A 16,697-nucleotide genomic window follows, 5' to 3' on the forward strand; every position below is an offset into this window, starting at 1 on the left:
GATAGCCTACTGAAAATAGAGAGAGAGCATGTAGCCCATACATGGGCAACATACGGCCCGCGGGCCGTATGCGGCCCGCCGGCGCCCCCTGTGTGGCCCGCGATGGAATTGCAAAAAAAAAAAAAAAAAAAAAAAAAAAAACTTTTTTTTTTTTTTACAGTGCACCTAAACGCAACATGCAAGATACCCGCTGAATAAGTGTCCAAATGTTCATGTCATTCTGGCCAATACTCTGTTATAGCATTTCAGTCTGGAATATGGAATATCTTTCAATAATATTTATGACTAAAAGGCTAAAAGTAATCTCATGTGTAAGAAATGACTGTTGAAGTTGAAATGACATTGAAGTAGAAATTTAAATAATTAACTTCAAGAGTGCATTTTTGTTCTTGTGTGACCCTCAACACAGGCTTTGAGAATCCCGGGCCACTTACTGATACTTATGCTTAAATTAACCCACTCATATTCTGGTTTATTTCAAGAAAAACATTTCGGCTAGTGGAAATTCTAATTGGCTGGTAACTTTAAAATCTAGCAGCCATATTGGCAGGTGGTGAAAAAAGTTAATTTCAAGCCCTGCAGGGAGAGCAGGTGGTGACATAGGAGTGAAAAAAGGATCAAATATTGGTGGTTAAGACTGACATCACAATTGTTAATTTAAAATGAGTTATTCCTCTAAACCTGGCTTCAAATGCCCCAAATTTTTTGCGCTGGCGCCGTTCAGCCTTCAGCAAAATCTGGTAGCGAGGACATTTTTTTGTGGCCCTCTCTATCATCAAAGTTGCCCATCCATGGGTTACGGCATGACCATATTTGTTTGGCCCCCGGCAACAATCTGGGTTTCTCATGTGGCCCCCCATGAAAAATAGTTGCCCACCCCTGATGTAGCCTATAGCTCTATAGGAGATAGCCTACTGAAAAGAGAGAGAGAGCATGTAGCTTATAGCTCTATAGGAGATAGCCTACTGAAAAGAGAGAGAGAGCATGTAGCCTATAGCTCTATAGGAGATAGCCTACTGAAAAGAGAGAGAGAGCATGTAGCCTATAGCTATATAGGAGATAGCCTACTGAAAAGAGAGAGAGAGCATGTAGCCTATAGCTCTATAGGAGATAGCCTACTGAAAAGAGAGAGAGCATGTAGCTTATAGCTCTATAGGAGATAGCCTACTGAAAAGAGAGAGAGAGCATGTAGCCTATAGCTCTATAGGAGATAGCCTACTGAAAAGAGAGAGAGAGAGCATGTAGCCTATAGCTATATAGGAGATAGCCTACTGAAAAGAGAGAGAGAGCATGTAGCCTATAGCTCTATAGGAGATAGCCTACTGAAAAGAGAGAGAGCATGTAGCTTATAGCTCTATAGGAGATAGCCTACTGAAAAGAGAGAGAGAGCATGTAGCCTATAGCTCTATAGGAGATAGCCTACTGAAAAGAGAGAGAGAGCATGTAGCCTATAGCTCTATAGGAGATAGCCTACTGAAAAGAGAGAGAGCATGTAGCTTATAGCTCTATAGGAGATAGCCTACTGAAAAGAGAGAGAGAGCATGTAGCCTATAGCTCTATAGGAGATAGCCTACTGAAAAGAGAGAGAGAGCATGTAGCCTATAGCTCTATAGGAGATAGCCTACTGAAAAGAGAGAGAGAGCATGTAGCCTATAGCTCTATAGGAGATAGCCTACTGAAAAGAGAGAGAGAGCATGTAGCCTATAGCTCTATAGGAGATAGCCTACTGAAAAGAGAGAGAGAGCATGTAGCCTATAGCTCTATAGGAGATAGCCTACTGAAAAGAGAGAGAGAGCATGTAGCTTATAGCTCTATAGGAGATAGCCTACTGAAAATAGAGAGAGCATGTAGCCTATAGCTCTATAGGAGATAGCCTACTGAAAAGAGAGAGCATGTAGCCTATAGCTCTATAGGAGATAGCCTACTGAAAAGAGAGAGAGAGCATGTAGCCTATAGCTCTATAGGAGATAGCCTACTGAAAAGAGAGAGAGAGCATGTAGCCTATAGCTATATAGGAGATAGCCTACTGAAAAGAGAGAGAGCATGTAGCCTATAGCTCTATAGGAGATAGCCTACTGAAAAGAGAGAGAGCATGTAGCCTATAGCTATATAGGAGATAGCCTACTGAAAAGAGAGAGAGAGCATGTAGCCTATAGCTCTATAGGAGATAGCCTACTGAAAAGAGAGAGAGACAATGAAGGTGAAGGCGTGTTGCTCAGGAGGGATGAGGAGCGGAGGAACATGAGACGAGGCGGAGGCGCAACAGCCAAGATTGAGGAGGTGTGAGAGACACCGGAAACTTGAAAGAAGAAGAACCAGGTCTAGAGTGAGACCATCCAACTGTGAGAGGCAACAATGTGCCGCAACTAGGCATCCAGTCTGCCAGAAAGCCATTAGAAGAAGAAGCCCACTTACCCAATTTTGAGACTAGGCGCGAGCTCGATTCCTAGGGTGGAGACTCTGGAGAGATGATGCGCCACTTGTCCTCCACTTATTACTCCCACCACTTATAAAGCCTCAGCCAGGACGGATTTATTACATCACTGATGACATCACAGTTGCTTGAGTGACATCACTGATTACATCACAATTGCTCAAGTGACATCACTGATGACATCACAATTGCTCGAGTAACATCACTGATGACATCACTTCTTTCACAAATCGTGACTGACAGAGGCCACTGACACGGTGGCGGGAGTGGAAGGTTTTTGGAACCGCACATCCAGCATGCGCACCCTCAGCATCGGTGCCCCTCAGGGCTGTGTGCTCAGCTCTTTCCTCTTCCCTCTCTACACACATGACTGCACAGCCACCCACAGCTCCAACGTCATAGTGAAATTTGCTGATGACACAGTGGTGGTGGGGCTGATGGAGAACAACAACGAGACGGCCTACCCGAAGTGAGGTGGAGAGAGGCTGACATCATGGTGCAAGAACAACAACCTGGACATGAATGTCACCAAAACAAAAGAAATGCTGGTCGATTTCAGAAGGAAGGGGCAGAGAGCACAGCACATGCCGCTGGAGATAAATGGGTCCACGGTGGAGTTCGTGAGCAGTTACAAGTACCTTGGTGTGCACATCTCAGCAGACATGACCTGGTCCACAAACACCACCGCGGTAGTGAAGAAAGCAAGGCAGCGCCTGTACCATCTTAGAAGTTCAAAATCTCTTCAGCGCTGCAAAAGTCCTTCTACACCGCCACGATTGAGTCTGTGCTGTCAGGATGCATCACTACATGGTTTGGTAACTGCTCCTCCCAGAACAAGAAGGCACTGCACAGGTGGTGGTGAGGTGTGCGGAGCGCATCATTGGATCTGCTCTGCCTTCGCTCGAGGACATCTACACCAGGAGGTGTAGCACCAGAGCCAAGAGGATCATCAAGGACGGTCTGCACCCCCACCATGCCATCTTCCAGTGGCTTCCGTCTGGCAAGCGTCTCTGCTGCCTCAAAACAAGGACTGAGCGGCTGAGGAAGAGCTTCCTCCCACAAGCCATACGGAGCCTGAACTCCAAGTAGTTTTATCTGAACTTTATTCAGACTCCTTTTGCACTACATATAAAGACATTGCACTTTATGGACAAGCACAGTTTGCACTACAACTTAAATGTCCCTTAAATGCACTTTAACTGTCTTTCATGTGGTTCTAACTTTTTTTTTAACCCTTTAATTTTTTTTTTACCTTTTACCATGTTTATTTCTGTATTCTATTTTATCTTACTGTACAGCAAAGTCATGGGCCAAGGCTTTTAACTTTCATTGTAGCTTGCTGCATATGACAATAAAGTTTCCTTGATCCTTGAGACTGCCAGAAAGCCATTAGAAGAAGAAGCCCACTTACCCAATTTTGAGACTAGGCGCGAGCTCGATTCCTAGGGTGGAGACTCTGGAGAGATGATGCGCCACTTGTCCTCTACTTATTACTCCCACCACTTATAAAGCCTCAGCCAGGAAGGATCTATTACATCACTGATGACATCATAGTTGCTTGAGTGACATCACTGATTACATCACAATTGCTCAAGTGACATCACTGATGACATCATGACGTCATGATGGTCATTTACACCTGGCACTAACATGCGTTTGCTGTGATCAGATTGCAATTGGATAGTGCTTGACCACATTAACCTGATTACATTTACACCTGGTATTAGTATGAGGCCATTTACTCCTGGCATTAACATGTGTTTTCTGCCCACAGATTGTGCTTTATCACTTGAAAGTACATGTGTAAACACCCCCAAAACGCATTGAAGAAGGATTGCAATCTGATCAGCCAAACCACCTCCGGAGTTGGTCAGGGATGCATTGTGTACACATTGAACACAAGTGTAAATGCAATGTGTCCTCTCAATCTGGATACAGCAACTTTATGCAGATTGAGAGGACACCCATTTCTGCCATCAGATTGCAATCTGATGGCAGAAAATGCATGTTGACGCCAGGTGTAAATGGAATCAGGCTAATCTGGTCAATAACTAACATGTGTGGGGAGCATAAATACATTTTTCTGAAAGTATAGTTATATATAGTTACATAGTTATATACACATATATATATATATGTATATATATATAACTATATATAACTATACTTTCAGAAAAAATTATTTATGCTCCCCACACACGCTTCATAGAAATTACTTTAGTTTGAATTTACCATGATAGCCTACTACTCAGTAGTCATACAGTAGGCCTAACTGTATGTATGTCATCCTATGTCTGAAAGTAGGCTACATAAACAATGTCAGCATCATATCAACCTATGCACCCAAACCACAGCCTGGTGTTCCCATCGATTTTCATAATGTAAAACACTAAAAAACTGAAACCAATAGACACCAGTCACCAAATTAGATATGAATGAATTAGACTCAAAGCAAATGCTTGGTTGGTTGCTGCACCAGTCAGACAGGAAGGAGTGTGTTGTGTTAACATGAATATTTCAAGAATGGAGTGGCTTTTCGGTGAGAGTAGAAAGCAGGGTAACACTTTACAATAACGTACACAAATCCTATAGTAGTTACTGATAAACTAACCATTAACTAATCGCCAGTTAATCATTCGCTAATGAAAAATTTGGCATTAGTTTATCACTAGTTAATCATAGTTAATGAGTAGGTAGTCATTAGTTAATGATTAGTATCTAATTTCCTGAGTAGAGTAGTTAATCAGTACCTAATGATTACTAAATTTCAGCTCGTGAATAGAGTAGTTAATCATTACTTAATGATTCCAAAATGTCAGTGCGTGAATGTATTAGTTAATCATTAGTTAATCTTTTTGTGTACCCTATTGTAAAGTGGTGCATCATACTCAGTAGTTTATGAATACTGAATCATTACCTGTCCATTAGTTACTCTTTTCGCACCCTAATATAAAGTGAAAGATATCCTTATCAAATAAACACTCCCTCAAGGTGAGATTCGAACTCTGAACCCCAAGATTGTTAAATTGTAAGTCTGGTTCTCTACCATCTGAGCTAACCAGCCTGTTACTTGGTAGAGCCATACTATAGGTCTGTAGAGTCAGAGACTAAGTATTATGTCCTATCCACATACTACTTTCTGTTCAAGTACTTATAGTTTTTAAGATATATTCCACCCAAATACTACCTTCTCTCCAAATACTTATAGTTTTAAAGGTATATTCCATCCAAATACTACTTCATGTCCAAGTACTTAGGTATGTTTCAGCCAAATACTACTTATGTCTAAGTACTTGTAAGTACTTGGACAGAAAGTAGTATTTGGGTGGAATATACCTTTAAACTATAATACTTGGTCTCAGGCTCTACATTCAATAGTATGGCTCAAACAAGCAACAGGCTGGTTAGCTCAGATGGTAGAGAACCAGACTTACAATTTAACAATCTTGGGGTTCAGGGTTCAAATCTCACCTGGAGGGAGTGTTTATTTGATAAGGATATCTTTCACTTTATATTAGGGTGCGAAAAGAGTAACTAATGGACAGGTAATGATTCAGTATTCATAAACCACTGAGTATGATGCACCACTTTACAATAGGGTACACAAAAAGATTAACTAATGATTAACTAATGATTAACTAATACATTCACGCACTGACATTTTGGAATCATTAAGTAATGATTAACTACTCTATTCACGAGCTGAAATTTAGTAATCATTAGGTACTGATTAACTACTCTACTCAGGAAATTAGATACTAATCATTAACTAATGACTACCTACTCATTAACTATGATTAACTAGTGATAAACTAATGCCAAATTTTTCATTAGCGAATGATTAACTGGCGATTAGTTAATGGTTAGTTTATCAGTAACTACTATAGGATTTGTGTACGTTATTGTAAAGTGTTACCGAAAGCAGTTGTTGATATATAGACCAGAAAGGTTGTCAGATCTGGTGGACTGTGTGAAACCTACACTGTTCATTCCATTCTAACCTCGGTGAGATTGTGATATAAGATCATTTTGTGCACTTTTTACCTCACCTGCACATTTCTTTCCCTTTCTTTCTTGTTAATTCTCTTCTTTTCATGATTCATTGTTACATTACATTACATTACATTACGTCATTTGGCAGACGCTTTTATCCAAAGCGACTTCCAATAACGCATTTTTGTCAGCAATAGAGCAATCAACTATGCAACACAGTCTATGACAACTACAACTTCTGAAGGAAGTGTTGTTGTTTTTGTTTTTTTTAAGAGAGAAAGAAGTTAGATCAAGAAGGGCCCAGATGGAGCATGAAAAGGTGTGTCTTTAGTCTTTTCCGAAAGATCGGCAGTGATTCATTGTTATAGACATTGTTATATTGCTTGTTTGTTTTAATATGTGCAAATAAACTAATGAACTGTTTTTTTGCAATGAAAAGGTTAATTTACCAATTATTGTGTAGCATAGAAAATTAGATGACATAGCTCTGTTTTCCACTTGCCCTGAGCCACAGCAGAGGAATGCATCAATCAATCCTTCTGTCTCAACAGAGCATACATGACTGTACCTCTGGAAACCCCCGTTCATATCTAGCCTTTACACTTAGGCCATGTTCAGACTAGGAGGCCAAATCTGATTTGTGAACTTTAGTGACCTATTAATGACTTTATCCAGATTGGTTTTATGAGTCTGGACGCTCCAAGTCTGATTTGTGTCACTTGTCCCAAACCACATATGGAGGTAGTTTCCAATCTGCTTTGGACTGATGTGACTTGAGTGCGGACGCGCAGATCCACCAAATCTGATTTGAACGTCACTCGCAACTCGTCATCAAATGCTTCTGTGCAGGAAAACCACGTCACCAACGTACGTATTTACTGATGCCCACGTCGTTACCATAGCAACCCATGCAGATAGGCTGTTTAGGTCTGAACACACGGATCCGACTTGAAAATCAGATTTGTGGCAGTGCGGACACACTCCCAAATCAGATTTGGGAAACAAATCAAGATAATGATGATTAATGACTTCATCAGCAAATTAGATTTCCCTGTAATGTGAACATGGCCATACAACCCTGTATCTCTGGAAACCCCCGTTCATATCTAGCCTTTACACTTACTGTGCCTTAACACTCAAAAATATAGGAGGTGGATTAAATGTACTTTATGTCTGGACAATGTTCATAATTTATATGCAAGCAATAAAGAAAGGAAAACAAATTTGCCAACTTTATTTGCAGTAAACCGTTAAATCAAACTAACGTTCAATCTGACACCTCTCTGACCTAAAATCTCATCCATCGTACCACTAAAGTTCGATTCTACCAATGCTCTTGACACAATTTGTGTTACTTCTGAGGGCGTTCCAAATTGATTCCGTCTCCGTTTTGGCAATGATGACGTCTAGGTCGTCTCGCAACCTTCAAGCGTCGTCGTCCGCCTCCTCCTCGAATTCGCCCTCCTCTTCGGCCGTGGCGTCCTGGTACTGCTGGTACTCGGACACCAGGTCGTTCATGTTGCTCTCCGCCTCGGTGAACTCCATCTCGTCCATGCCCTCGCCGGTGTACCAGTGGAGGAAGGCCTTGCGGCGGAACATGGCGGTGAACTGCTCGGAGATGCGCTTGAACAGCTCCTGGATGGCGGTGCTGTTCCCGATGAAGGTGACGGCCATCTTGAGGCCGCGCGGCGGGATGTCGCAGACGGCCGTCTTCACGTTGTTGGGGATCCACTCCACGAAGTAGCTGCTGTTCTTGTTCTGCACGTTCAGCATCTGCTCGTCCACCTCCTTCATGGACATGCGGCCGCGGAACACGGCGGCGACGGTCAGGTAGCGGCCATGACGCGGGTCGCACGCCGCCATCATGTTCTTGGCGTCGAACACCTGCTGGGTGAGCTCGGGCACGGTCAGGGCGCGGTACTGCTGGCTCCCCCTGCTGGTCAGCGGGGCGAAGCCGGGCATGAAAAAGTGCAGACGGGGGAAGGGCACCATGTTGACGGCCAGCTTGCGGAGGTCGGCGTTGAGCTGGCCGGGGAAGCGCAGGCAGGTGGTGACGCCGCTCATGGTGGCCGACACCAGGTGGTTGAGGTCGCCGTACGTGGGCGTGGTCAGCTTGAGCGTGCGGAAGCAGATGTCGTAGAGGGCCTCGTTGTCGATGCAGTAGGTCTCGTCCGTGTTCTCGACGAGCTGGTGGACTGACAGCGTGGCGTTGTAAGGCTCCACCACTGTGTCTGACACCTGGGGGGGCAGAAACACAAACAGATCATTCAGTCGCACGTCTAGAAATAGAAAACCCTACGGCAAAGAGAAGCTAAACTTAAAATAAATAGTATCACGCTTTATCCCAAGGCAGAGATGGGGACTTGGGCCCAATCCCAATTCCTATCTTAACCCTCAATCTTAACCCTCAGTCTCAAAAATGCGCACTCCCGCGAAGTGCTAGTGCTGTCCCGATTCTCACTTTGTTAAGTTAAGGGTCGAGTTTGAGGGCTCTACGGCCCTCAGTTTTGAGATTTTCCACGACCACACTTGGCGGTGAGTGCGATCCCAGAATCCCTTGCGTGTCATCAGCTAGATCTATTCAGATGGAAGATGGCGGCGAAAGGAGGAAAAAAGTAGCCCTACAAAGTTAAGTATTTCCTTGTTAATAGAGATGTAAAAAATACGATAACCATTGTATTAGCTTAGTTTAATGTAATTTTATGGATTTCCGTTTTGGAATCCTAACAACAATTGTTGTTGCTAACGAGTGGGGGCTAGAATGACCGTGCTTTCCGACGTGAGGGCTGGCTTGACTGCAGTGTTTAACTGCAGTCAAGCCAGCCCTCACGTCGGAAAGCACGGTCATTCTAGCCCCCACTTGTTTTGTGGTGCGTTGCATTACACGTAGGCTGTATCTTGATAAAAACAACTCAACAACGACATTACCACCGAGAATTATGGCATTTCGTAACAACGTTAACAATGTTATAATATAATAATAATAATATGGCTTGACCAGCACGACTATCGATAGTTAGCAACAACAAATGTGTTAGGCTCCAAAACGGAAATCCATAAAATGACATTTAAACTAAGATAATACAATGGTTATCGTAATTTCTACATCTATATTATCAAGGAAATATTTGTAATGATGCTTTTTTCCTCTTCTTTTGAATTGACAGACTGGATCCGGAGCTTTGGCATATTGCTTCCCCCCACAGTCTGAAGACGTATCTGCCTTTAAGGGCTGTCCCATTTTAAAGTCGCAAGATAGCCCTTAACACTTAGTTTTGAGGGCTACTAAGATTGAGGGTTGAGTTTGAGGGTTAAGATTGAGGGTTAAGAAAAGAATTGGGATTGGGCCTTGGACTTGACTTGAGTCGCACTTAAGTCTCCCACACAGTGACTTGAGACTTGACTTGAGACTCATCCTCAAAGACTTGAGACTTGACTTGGGTTTAAGTTTTGGGACTTGTGAACAATCTTTATTTATTATTTTTTTTTTTTTTTGGTGCATTAACATCTATAAATCTAATTATATACTGACAAATCTATACTGATGTCATCCAATCAATGCTGATACTGTATGCTAATAGATAAGGAGTGAGGATAATACAGTACATGCTTTGAATTCCTTAGTTTTAGCTATGCAGTGTTCAAAGCGGACCGGATGACATGCAGCAGATGATAGAACACTCATCCATAAAAGACTTAAGACTTGACTTGGACTTGTGACCAAAGACTTGAGACTTGACTTGGACTTGAGCTCAAAGACTTGAGACTTGACTTGGACTTGCAAAAAATGACTTGTGAGCATCTCTGTCCCAAGGGCAGCTTACCTTCGGGGAGGGCACCACGCTGAAGGTGTTCATGATGCGGTCGGGGTACTCCTCTCGGATCTTGCTGATGAGCAGCGTTCCCATGCCGGAGCCGGTTCCTCCTCCCAGAGAGTGGGTGAGCTGGAAGCCCTGCAGGCAGTCACAGCTCTCCGCCTCTTTACGGACCACATCCAGAACCGAGTCCACCAGCTCGGCTCCTTCTGTGTAGTGACCCTTGGCCCAATTGTTTCCAGCACCGCTCTGGCCTGGAGGGGAAGGAGCGACACAGAGATGAGACATTCTTCCCACCATCATTCAAAGAATTCAGTCAAAGCTTTCAATTCCGAAAATGTCTTTGTTTCACCCACCAAACACAAAATTGTCTGGTCTGAAGATCTGTCCAAAGGGTCCAGACCTTACTGAGTCCATGGTTCCAGGCTCCAGATCCACCAGAATGGCTCTAGGCACATATTTACTATCTGTATAAGAAGAAGAAAGAGGGGGAGCATGTTAGACATGGTGCATAATGTGACAGAGGATAAGAATCAGACAGTAACGTGCATAGCAGGGGACACGACAAATGAATGTCAAGCATTGTGCAAAATTAACATTTTTGTCCACCAGCCAAAAAATGGCTAGAATGTTCAAATTTTTACCAGCCCACTCAATAGATTACAATTGTTTTTGTTGTTGTTGTTGGCTGGTGAGCAAAGCAAATCTACCAGCCACTTGCATATCTTACCAGCATTTGGCTGGGAGGCTAGTGCTAATTTTGTCACCTGATTTCAAGGCAAAATTGTAGTTTGGAACTTAATGGTAACATGGAAATGTGACATAGTATCCATTCGTTTATTGATTTATTGACAAATGTGAGGTGTGAGGTGGTTAGCTTAGCTACCTGTGGCCTCATTATAGTAAACACTGATCCTGTCCAGCTGCAGGTCACTGTCTCCATGGTAACTGCCTGTGGGGTCGATGCCGTGCTCATCGCTGATCACTTCCCAGAACTGCAGACACAAAATGGAATCAGAATCAGAATCAGAATCAGAATCACTTTTATTGCCACAGTCTGCAAGTTACATACGAGTTACATCTTAGTGTCTGTATGCAGCGTAGCGGTCACATCAATATACAGAGATAAGAAGTAGGAAGATAACTAAAAACAATCACAAAGTTACAAGTGCAATCAAATCGAGTCAATATATACAATATGTACGTGAGTGGTGAAGTGTTCTGTGGATAATAAATATGAATTTACGTTGATTTTACATGAGATTTACAGACTGAGTTAAATAGACGTTAAATAGGCAGTGGATTTACATGAATTTACAGTCGGAGTTAAATAGAGTTTACATTGAATGTACATGAAATTTACAGGCTAAGTTAAATAGGCATTAAATGTGCAGGGAATTTACATGAATTTACAGTCCCAGTTAAACAGGCATTAAATTAGATATGAGTTCCAGTGTTATGGGGGGGGGGGGGGTTCAGTTGAGTTTAGGAGGAGGTAGTGAGTTTGTGTGTGTGTGTGTGTGTGTGTGTGTGTGTGTGGGGGGGGGGGGGGTTGTTGGTGAGGTCCTTGGCGGAAGGGGTTTCCGGGCCTTGTTGGTGAGGCTGATGGCGGTTGGGACCTGTGGGAACCCTGTATTATGAAAGTATCTGGCCAGTAGCATGTGGGTTACTCAAAGGGGGACTTAAACGAGGAAAACAGCTGTAGGCACAAATATCTCCATGTTCCTTGACTGTTGACTGAGCAGAAGGGAGGGACTCCGACATACAGGCACACGAGGCAAAGGACACAGCGACAAAGGACCTACAGATCAGATCACTCCCGGGGGGTCAAACTGAAAATGAACACCCATTTACATGCAGTCACACGAACACTGAAGAAGCCGATTGTCTGGCGATCTGTATTCATGTCTTGTGGTGCAGTCTTTAAAGAGCCCACTTGCTCTGTGTCTGTGTGTGCATTAAATCAGAGGTTCTCAAATGGGGGTACGGGGACCCCCAGGGGTGCTTGAGGGGGTTCCAGGGGGTCCCCAGCCAAAAGAAGGGTAATTTATTTCCACTATAATTCCATTCATAAGTAACACAATGACTATTTGGGTCATGGGTTTTATACACTTTCTGTAATAAAACATCTAAAAGCATCAATCTTATTATCATATGGGGGACCGTGGGACAAAATCCTATCAAACGGGGGTCCGTGGTCTAATCTTTGTCAGTTTAGGGGTCCTTCATAGGGCTGTCACTTTTCATTCGAAATTCAAATTCAACTTCGAATGTGGGGGAGGAGGGCATGTTCGAATGTATAATTGACCTGTTCGTTTTTTTTTTTTTTTTTTTTTATGAACCAAAATTAACCAACTGCTGCTTGCTGGTAATGTTAATGCCATGTCAGAAAAAGTCTCCAGATTGGTCGCGTTAGTCTCTTCTGAGAAAGATTGTCTCCAGGGTCTGAAAAGTTGTCTCGAGTTGGATGCAGCCAAGTTTGTGAGGCAGTGTTGTGACTGTGAGCGTCCAAGCTAACACGTCGGGCTGATGCCCGGTGGCCTGACCTGAACTTTTTTTTTTTTTTTTTTTTTTTATTAACCCAAAAAATTTGAATATATTCGAACGAATTGCAGGCAATTAAAGTTTGTTCGAACTTTATTTTGGGAAAAAGTGACAGCCCGACTCCTTCATGTGAAAACATTTGAGAACCACTGCATTAAATCATAGGAGGGTGTGACTGTTGATGTGCAGGCATACATTTGCATGATTAATGGTTGATTGATTGATTGATTTATTAAGGTGTCATGCCCTCGTCGAGCCCAACCCAAACGGGTTTCCAAAACACACACTAAAATACAATAATAATAAAACATTGACACATGTACAGTGGTACACTTGAATACATAGAAAAACAGACATGCACGCATTTTTCAGAGCGCTTCCCAACTGAGACATTCGTTTGCCATAGCGTCTCTGATTTTCTGCAATCATCGGCATTATGGCAGGATTTACAGTCATCTGGATTTGAGCAGGCTGTATTGCAGCTCAGTAGGGGTGTCACAATATATCGTCCCACGAAATTTCGCGATAGTAAAACGTCACGATATGTATCGTTGAGATGAAATCTCATATCGCAAAAAAAAAAAAAAAAAAAAAAAAAAAAAAAATCAAAAATAGACTAAGAAACGTCTTTGTTTGTTGAAGTTCAATGTGTGGAAAGTAGTTCAGTTGAACAAGTCTCTGAAGAGACACATGAGAAGTTATACAGGAGAGAAACCATTCAATTGAGTTTCTGGCAAAACTGTTTACTTGACAGGAAAAACTGAAGCATAAAAAATAGACTAAGAAAAGTCTTGTTGTTTGAGTTTGAAGAAAAACTGAAGATGCATAATGAGAATTTATACTGCTGAGAAACCTTTTAGTTCAAAGTAAATCTAAGTGACGGTGTAACTCATTCTATTTCAAGATAAGCCTTATCTCCAATCTCATGTTTTTTCTAGTTGTTATTGTAATAACAATTTCCCACAACAGCATGTTTTGTATTTGTGCATTTCAAATAAAATACTACTTTTCCAGTCATATATTGTCATTATTCAAGTTTAAAAAAATATTGTTAAAATCGTATCGTATCGTATCGTTATCGTGAACCCAGTATCGTGATACGTATCGTATCGTGAACTGAGTGTATCGTGACACCCCTACAGCTCAGTAGTTAAGAGATTGGAGTCAGCTGTTGGCTCAATATTGTGACATTTTGATTAAAAAAACAAACATGTAAGGCAAAAATGACCAAGTGACCTTAATCTCAGGGAGATCGCGGCACAAAATGACCAAAGGGAAGGACGTCCATCAAATGAAAAAGAAGGAGGTGACAAGGAACAACTGAGAGAGACTGAGAAAGACTATGGACAGTTAACGGTGAGAGGGGAGATAGCCATCAGGGGAGAGTGAAAATAATCATAGTGAAAGAATGGGGACACTGAGCAGGAAGGAAATGCCACACCCCTGACCCTAATGCACCACAATGTAGTCCTTCAGCAGTTCTGTCAATCATATCCTCTGAGCATCTGAGCCAACGGGTCCCCGGGGAACGGTAACAAATCCTCTCTGTCAGCCAGGCCACCAAATGTCCTTCTAGTTAGTACCATATGGGGAAAACACTCCCAAAGACACCAGCGGTGTGGTGTGGTTCAGATATAGGAGACGGCTATACTGCAGCACTGACTCAAGTTGCAGGTAGGGGTGTCAAAAATAATCGATTATAAGACGCATCGCAATGCGGACGTGCACGATTCTGCATCGATTCAAGTCAAAAATCGATTATTTAAAAATTATTTTTTAATATAATCGAATAAAATATAATGGAAGTACATGCAATTGTTTATTTGGATCATAATACAATGCAATTCCAAATGCACTTTTATTTTAAAAGTAGCCACACAGTGAGAAAAAAGAAAGTGAGAAAAAATAAATCATGTATTGGGGAAAAAAGTGATGCATCGATTTGAGATGCATCGAGATGCATCGATAATCCTAATCGAATTGAATCGTAGCCCTCTGAATCGTAATCGAATCGTGAGGCCAGTGAAGATTCACAGCCCTAGTTGCAGGTGCAGGTGCTTTTGAAATACGGGGAAAAAATATATAGTATTATCGTCGCTGTCCAGACCAGCGCAAAAACAAAAGTGTTTTTTCACAAGGAAGACAAAACATTCCCATTTTAACATAATCGTGTAATTAACCACTAATATAACATCTTTCGTTGGTCCAAAGTACCACTAAATCCACCCGTGAAAAAGCAAAGAAATTAAAGAAAATAAATTGATGAATTTGGAGATGAGAGGCTTGCGCTGGACCGGTTAGAAGAAGGGAGTGTGTATTTCTTATGGCTATTCTACCAAGGCATTTCCAGTCATGGCAAATTAAAGTGAGTTGAGAGCCGCCCAGTGACTTCACCCACTGTGCATCAGCTGTTTCCTCCATCCCTCCCCCACCCCTAGCCCTAATTTGGTTAGGAGAACAGAGGGAAGACATTGATTAGAAGGAGAGCGGACCCGCTTTAGTGGACATTAAAATCCCTGTCAAGAGCATCATAATACTATCATAATAATGATAATGATTCATCCTGTAATGTACAGAATTTTGTTAACGTAGCTTCCTAATGACAGTGGATAGCCTGCCAAGGCAGACTCCTATGGACCTGAGAGGGTCTGATTTGACCATATGATTTGACCATGTTGTCTGGTGCAAATGATTGGCTGTTAAGAAAGAAAAGAAAAGGGGTGGGATAACAATGGACCAGGATGGCATCATGTCAGATTGTTTAATTGTAATCGTATCTATCCCTCCCTGATGGGAGATTGTATATCTTCCATTAATAAGTAGAATAATGCATTGCCATTGGCGAGGATTATTTAAAACAAAAATAAGTGGATCTCACTCTGAAAAGCACTGATATGACCCTGCTGGCAAGATGCAAGATGCCACACCCATTTCCACAGCTCCCCTCCTTTCTTTCTCACCTACACTAGCACAGACTACACATCTGATGCTGCATCAGTCATCATGGGAGAGAGAGAAAAAATAACCTGCCTATATTCCAGCTCCCATCCATTGTCTCGAATAGCAGTCATATTTGCATACACTGAAGGAGCTTGACAAGTGAAGAATATACTTTTTTTTCTTCTTCTCTCTCCTAGACAATCTGTGTTGAGGTCAGCTGCATCCCCACTGTCCAGATGCAGACACGCCCGGCGGGCGGCGGGGACTGCGAACAAAAAACCCCGAGACACAGAGACCCGTTATGCTGATAGTTCAACAATCACGGTCCGCTATTCCACCACCCACCAGGCAGTTACCGCAGTGCACATTAGATCCTAACAAAAAAAACGACACAAATTTAAAAGTAAGATATAACACTTTTATAACTGAAGTGATGCCTTTATGCTCATCTTCCTGTGTCAAGATGAAGCTACAAATGAAATGAATACAAGTACAGTACCAGTACAGACAGTCTCCAAATCAATTCAATTTTTATTTATCTTGTATGACAATTTATAAATCTTAAATTTTTTCGTCCTTACCTTGGCACCAATCTGGTTACCGCACTGGCCGGCCTGGATATGCACGATTTCCCTCATTCTACAATCTGGACAGAAAAGTGTGAGGAGGACGATGAGGAGAAGAGATGCTTCTTCCACAGCACGAGGAGCCCGACCGCAGCTTCTTCTGCCTGCTGGACAAACAATGGATTTATAATCTGGAGCGATTCCAGGCAGACAGAGGCTGGGGCTGGGGAGGGGGCGGGGCCAGACGCGGACCCAGCTGAGCCTGCTTCCGGTGTCATGCCGAGTTTTGCACCCCCGCCGAGAATTGCATCCCCACCTTCCGGGAGCATATTGTAATGATTTATACGGAAACTTAACTGTTTAAAAATTATATAATTGTCTGGGTAGACGTGACCTCCAAGCCAG

The 16,697-nt window shown here is 42.5% G+C and overlaps 1 protein-coding gene across 5 annotated transcripts; it reads right to left on the reverse strand.

Annotated features, from left to right (window-relative positions):
* Positions 1-7,795: 7,795 nt before the first annotated feature.
* tubb5 (tubulin, beta 5) lies at positions 7,796-16,431 on the reverse strand (the record flags this gene model as incomplete). Of its 5 annotated transcripts, none has more annotated exons than XM_083661210.1 (5): positions 7,796-7,975; positions 10,420-10,496; positions 10,599-10,709; positions 11,129-11,237; positions 16,308-16,431. In XM_083661210.1, 5 exons carry the CDS (start codon positions 16,362-16,364, stop codon positions 7,853-7,855), a joined length of 477 nt encoding a protein of 158 aa, XP_083517336.1. In that variant the 3' UTR covers positions 7,796-7,852. The 5 variants fall into 5 exon arrangements, with proteins under 5 accessions (XP_083517336.1, XP_083517335.1, XP_083517332.1 ...); XM_083661209.1 differs by having other exon boundaries at positions 7,796-8,212; positions 10,405-10,496; XM_083661206.1 differs by having other exon boundaries at positions 7,796-8,665; positions 10,252-10,496.
* Between the last annotated feature and the right edge of the window lie 266 nt (positions 16,432-16,697).

This window comes from Poromitra crassiceps (assembly GCF_964638095.1).
Source record: "Poromitra crassiceps genome assembly, chromosome: 26".
NCBI classification, from domain to species: domain Eukaryota; kingdom Metazoa; phylum Chordata; class Actinopteri; order Beryciformes; family Melamphaidae; genus Poromitra; species Poromitra crassiceps.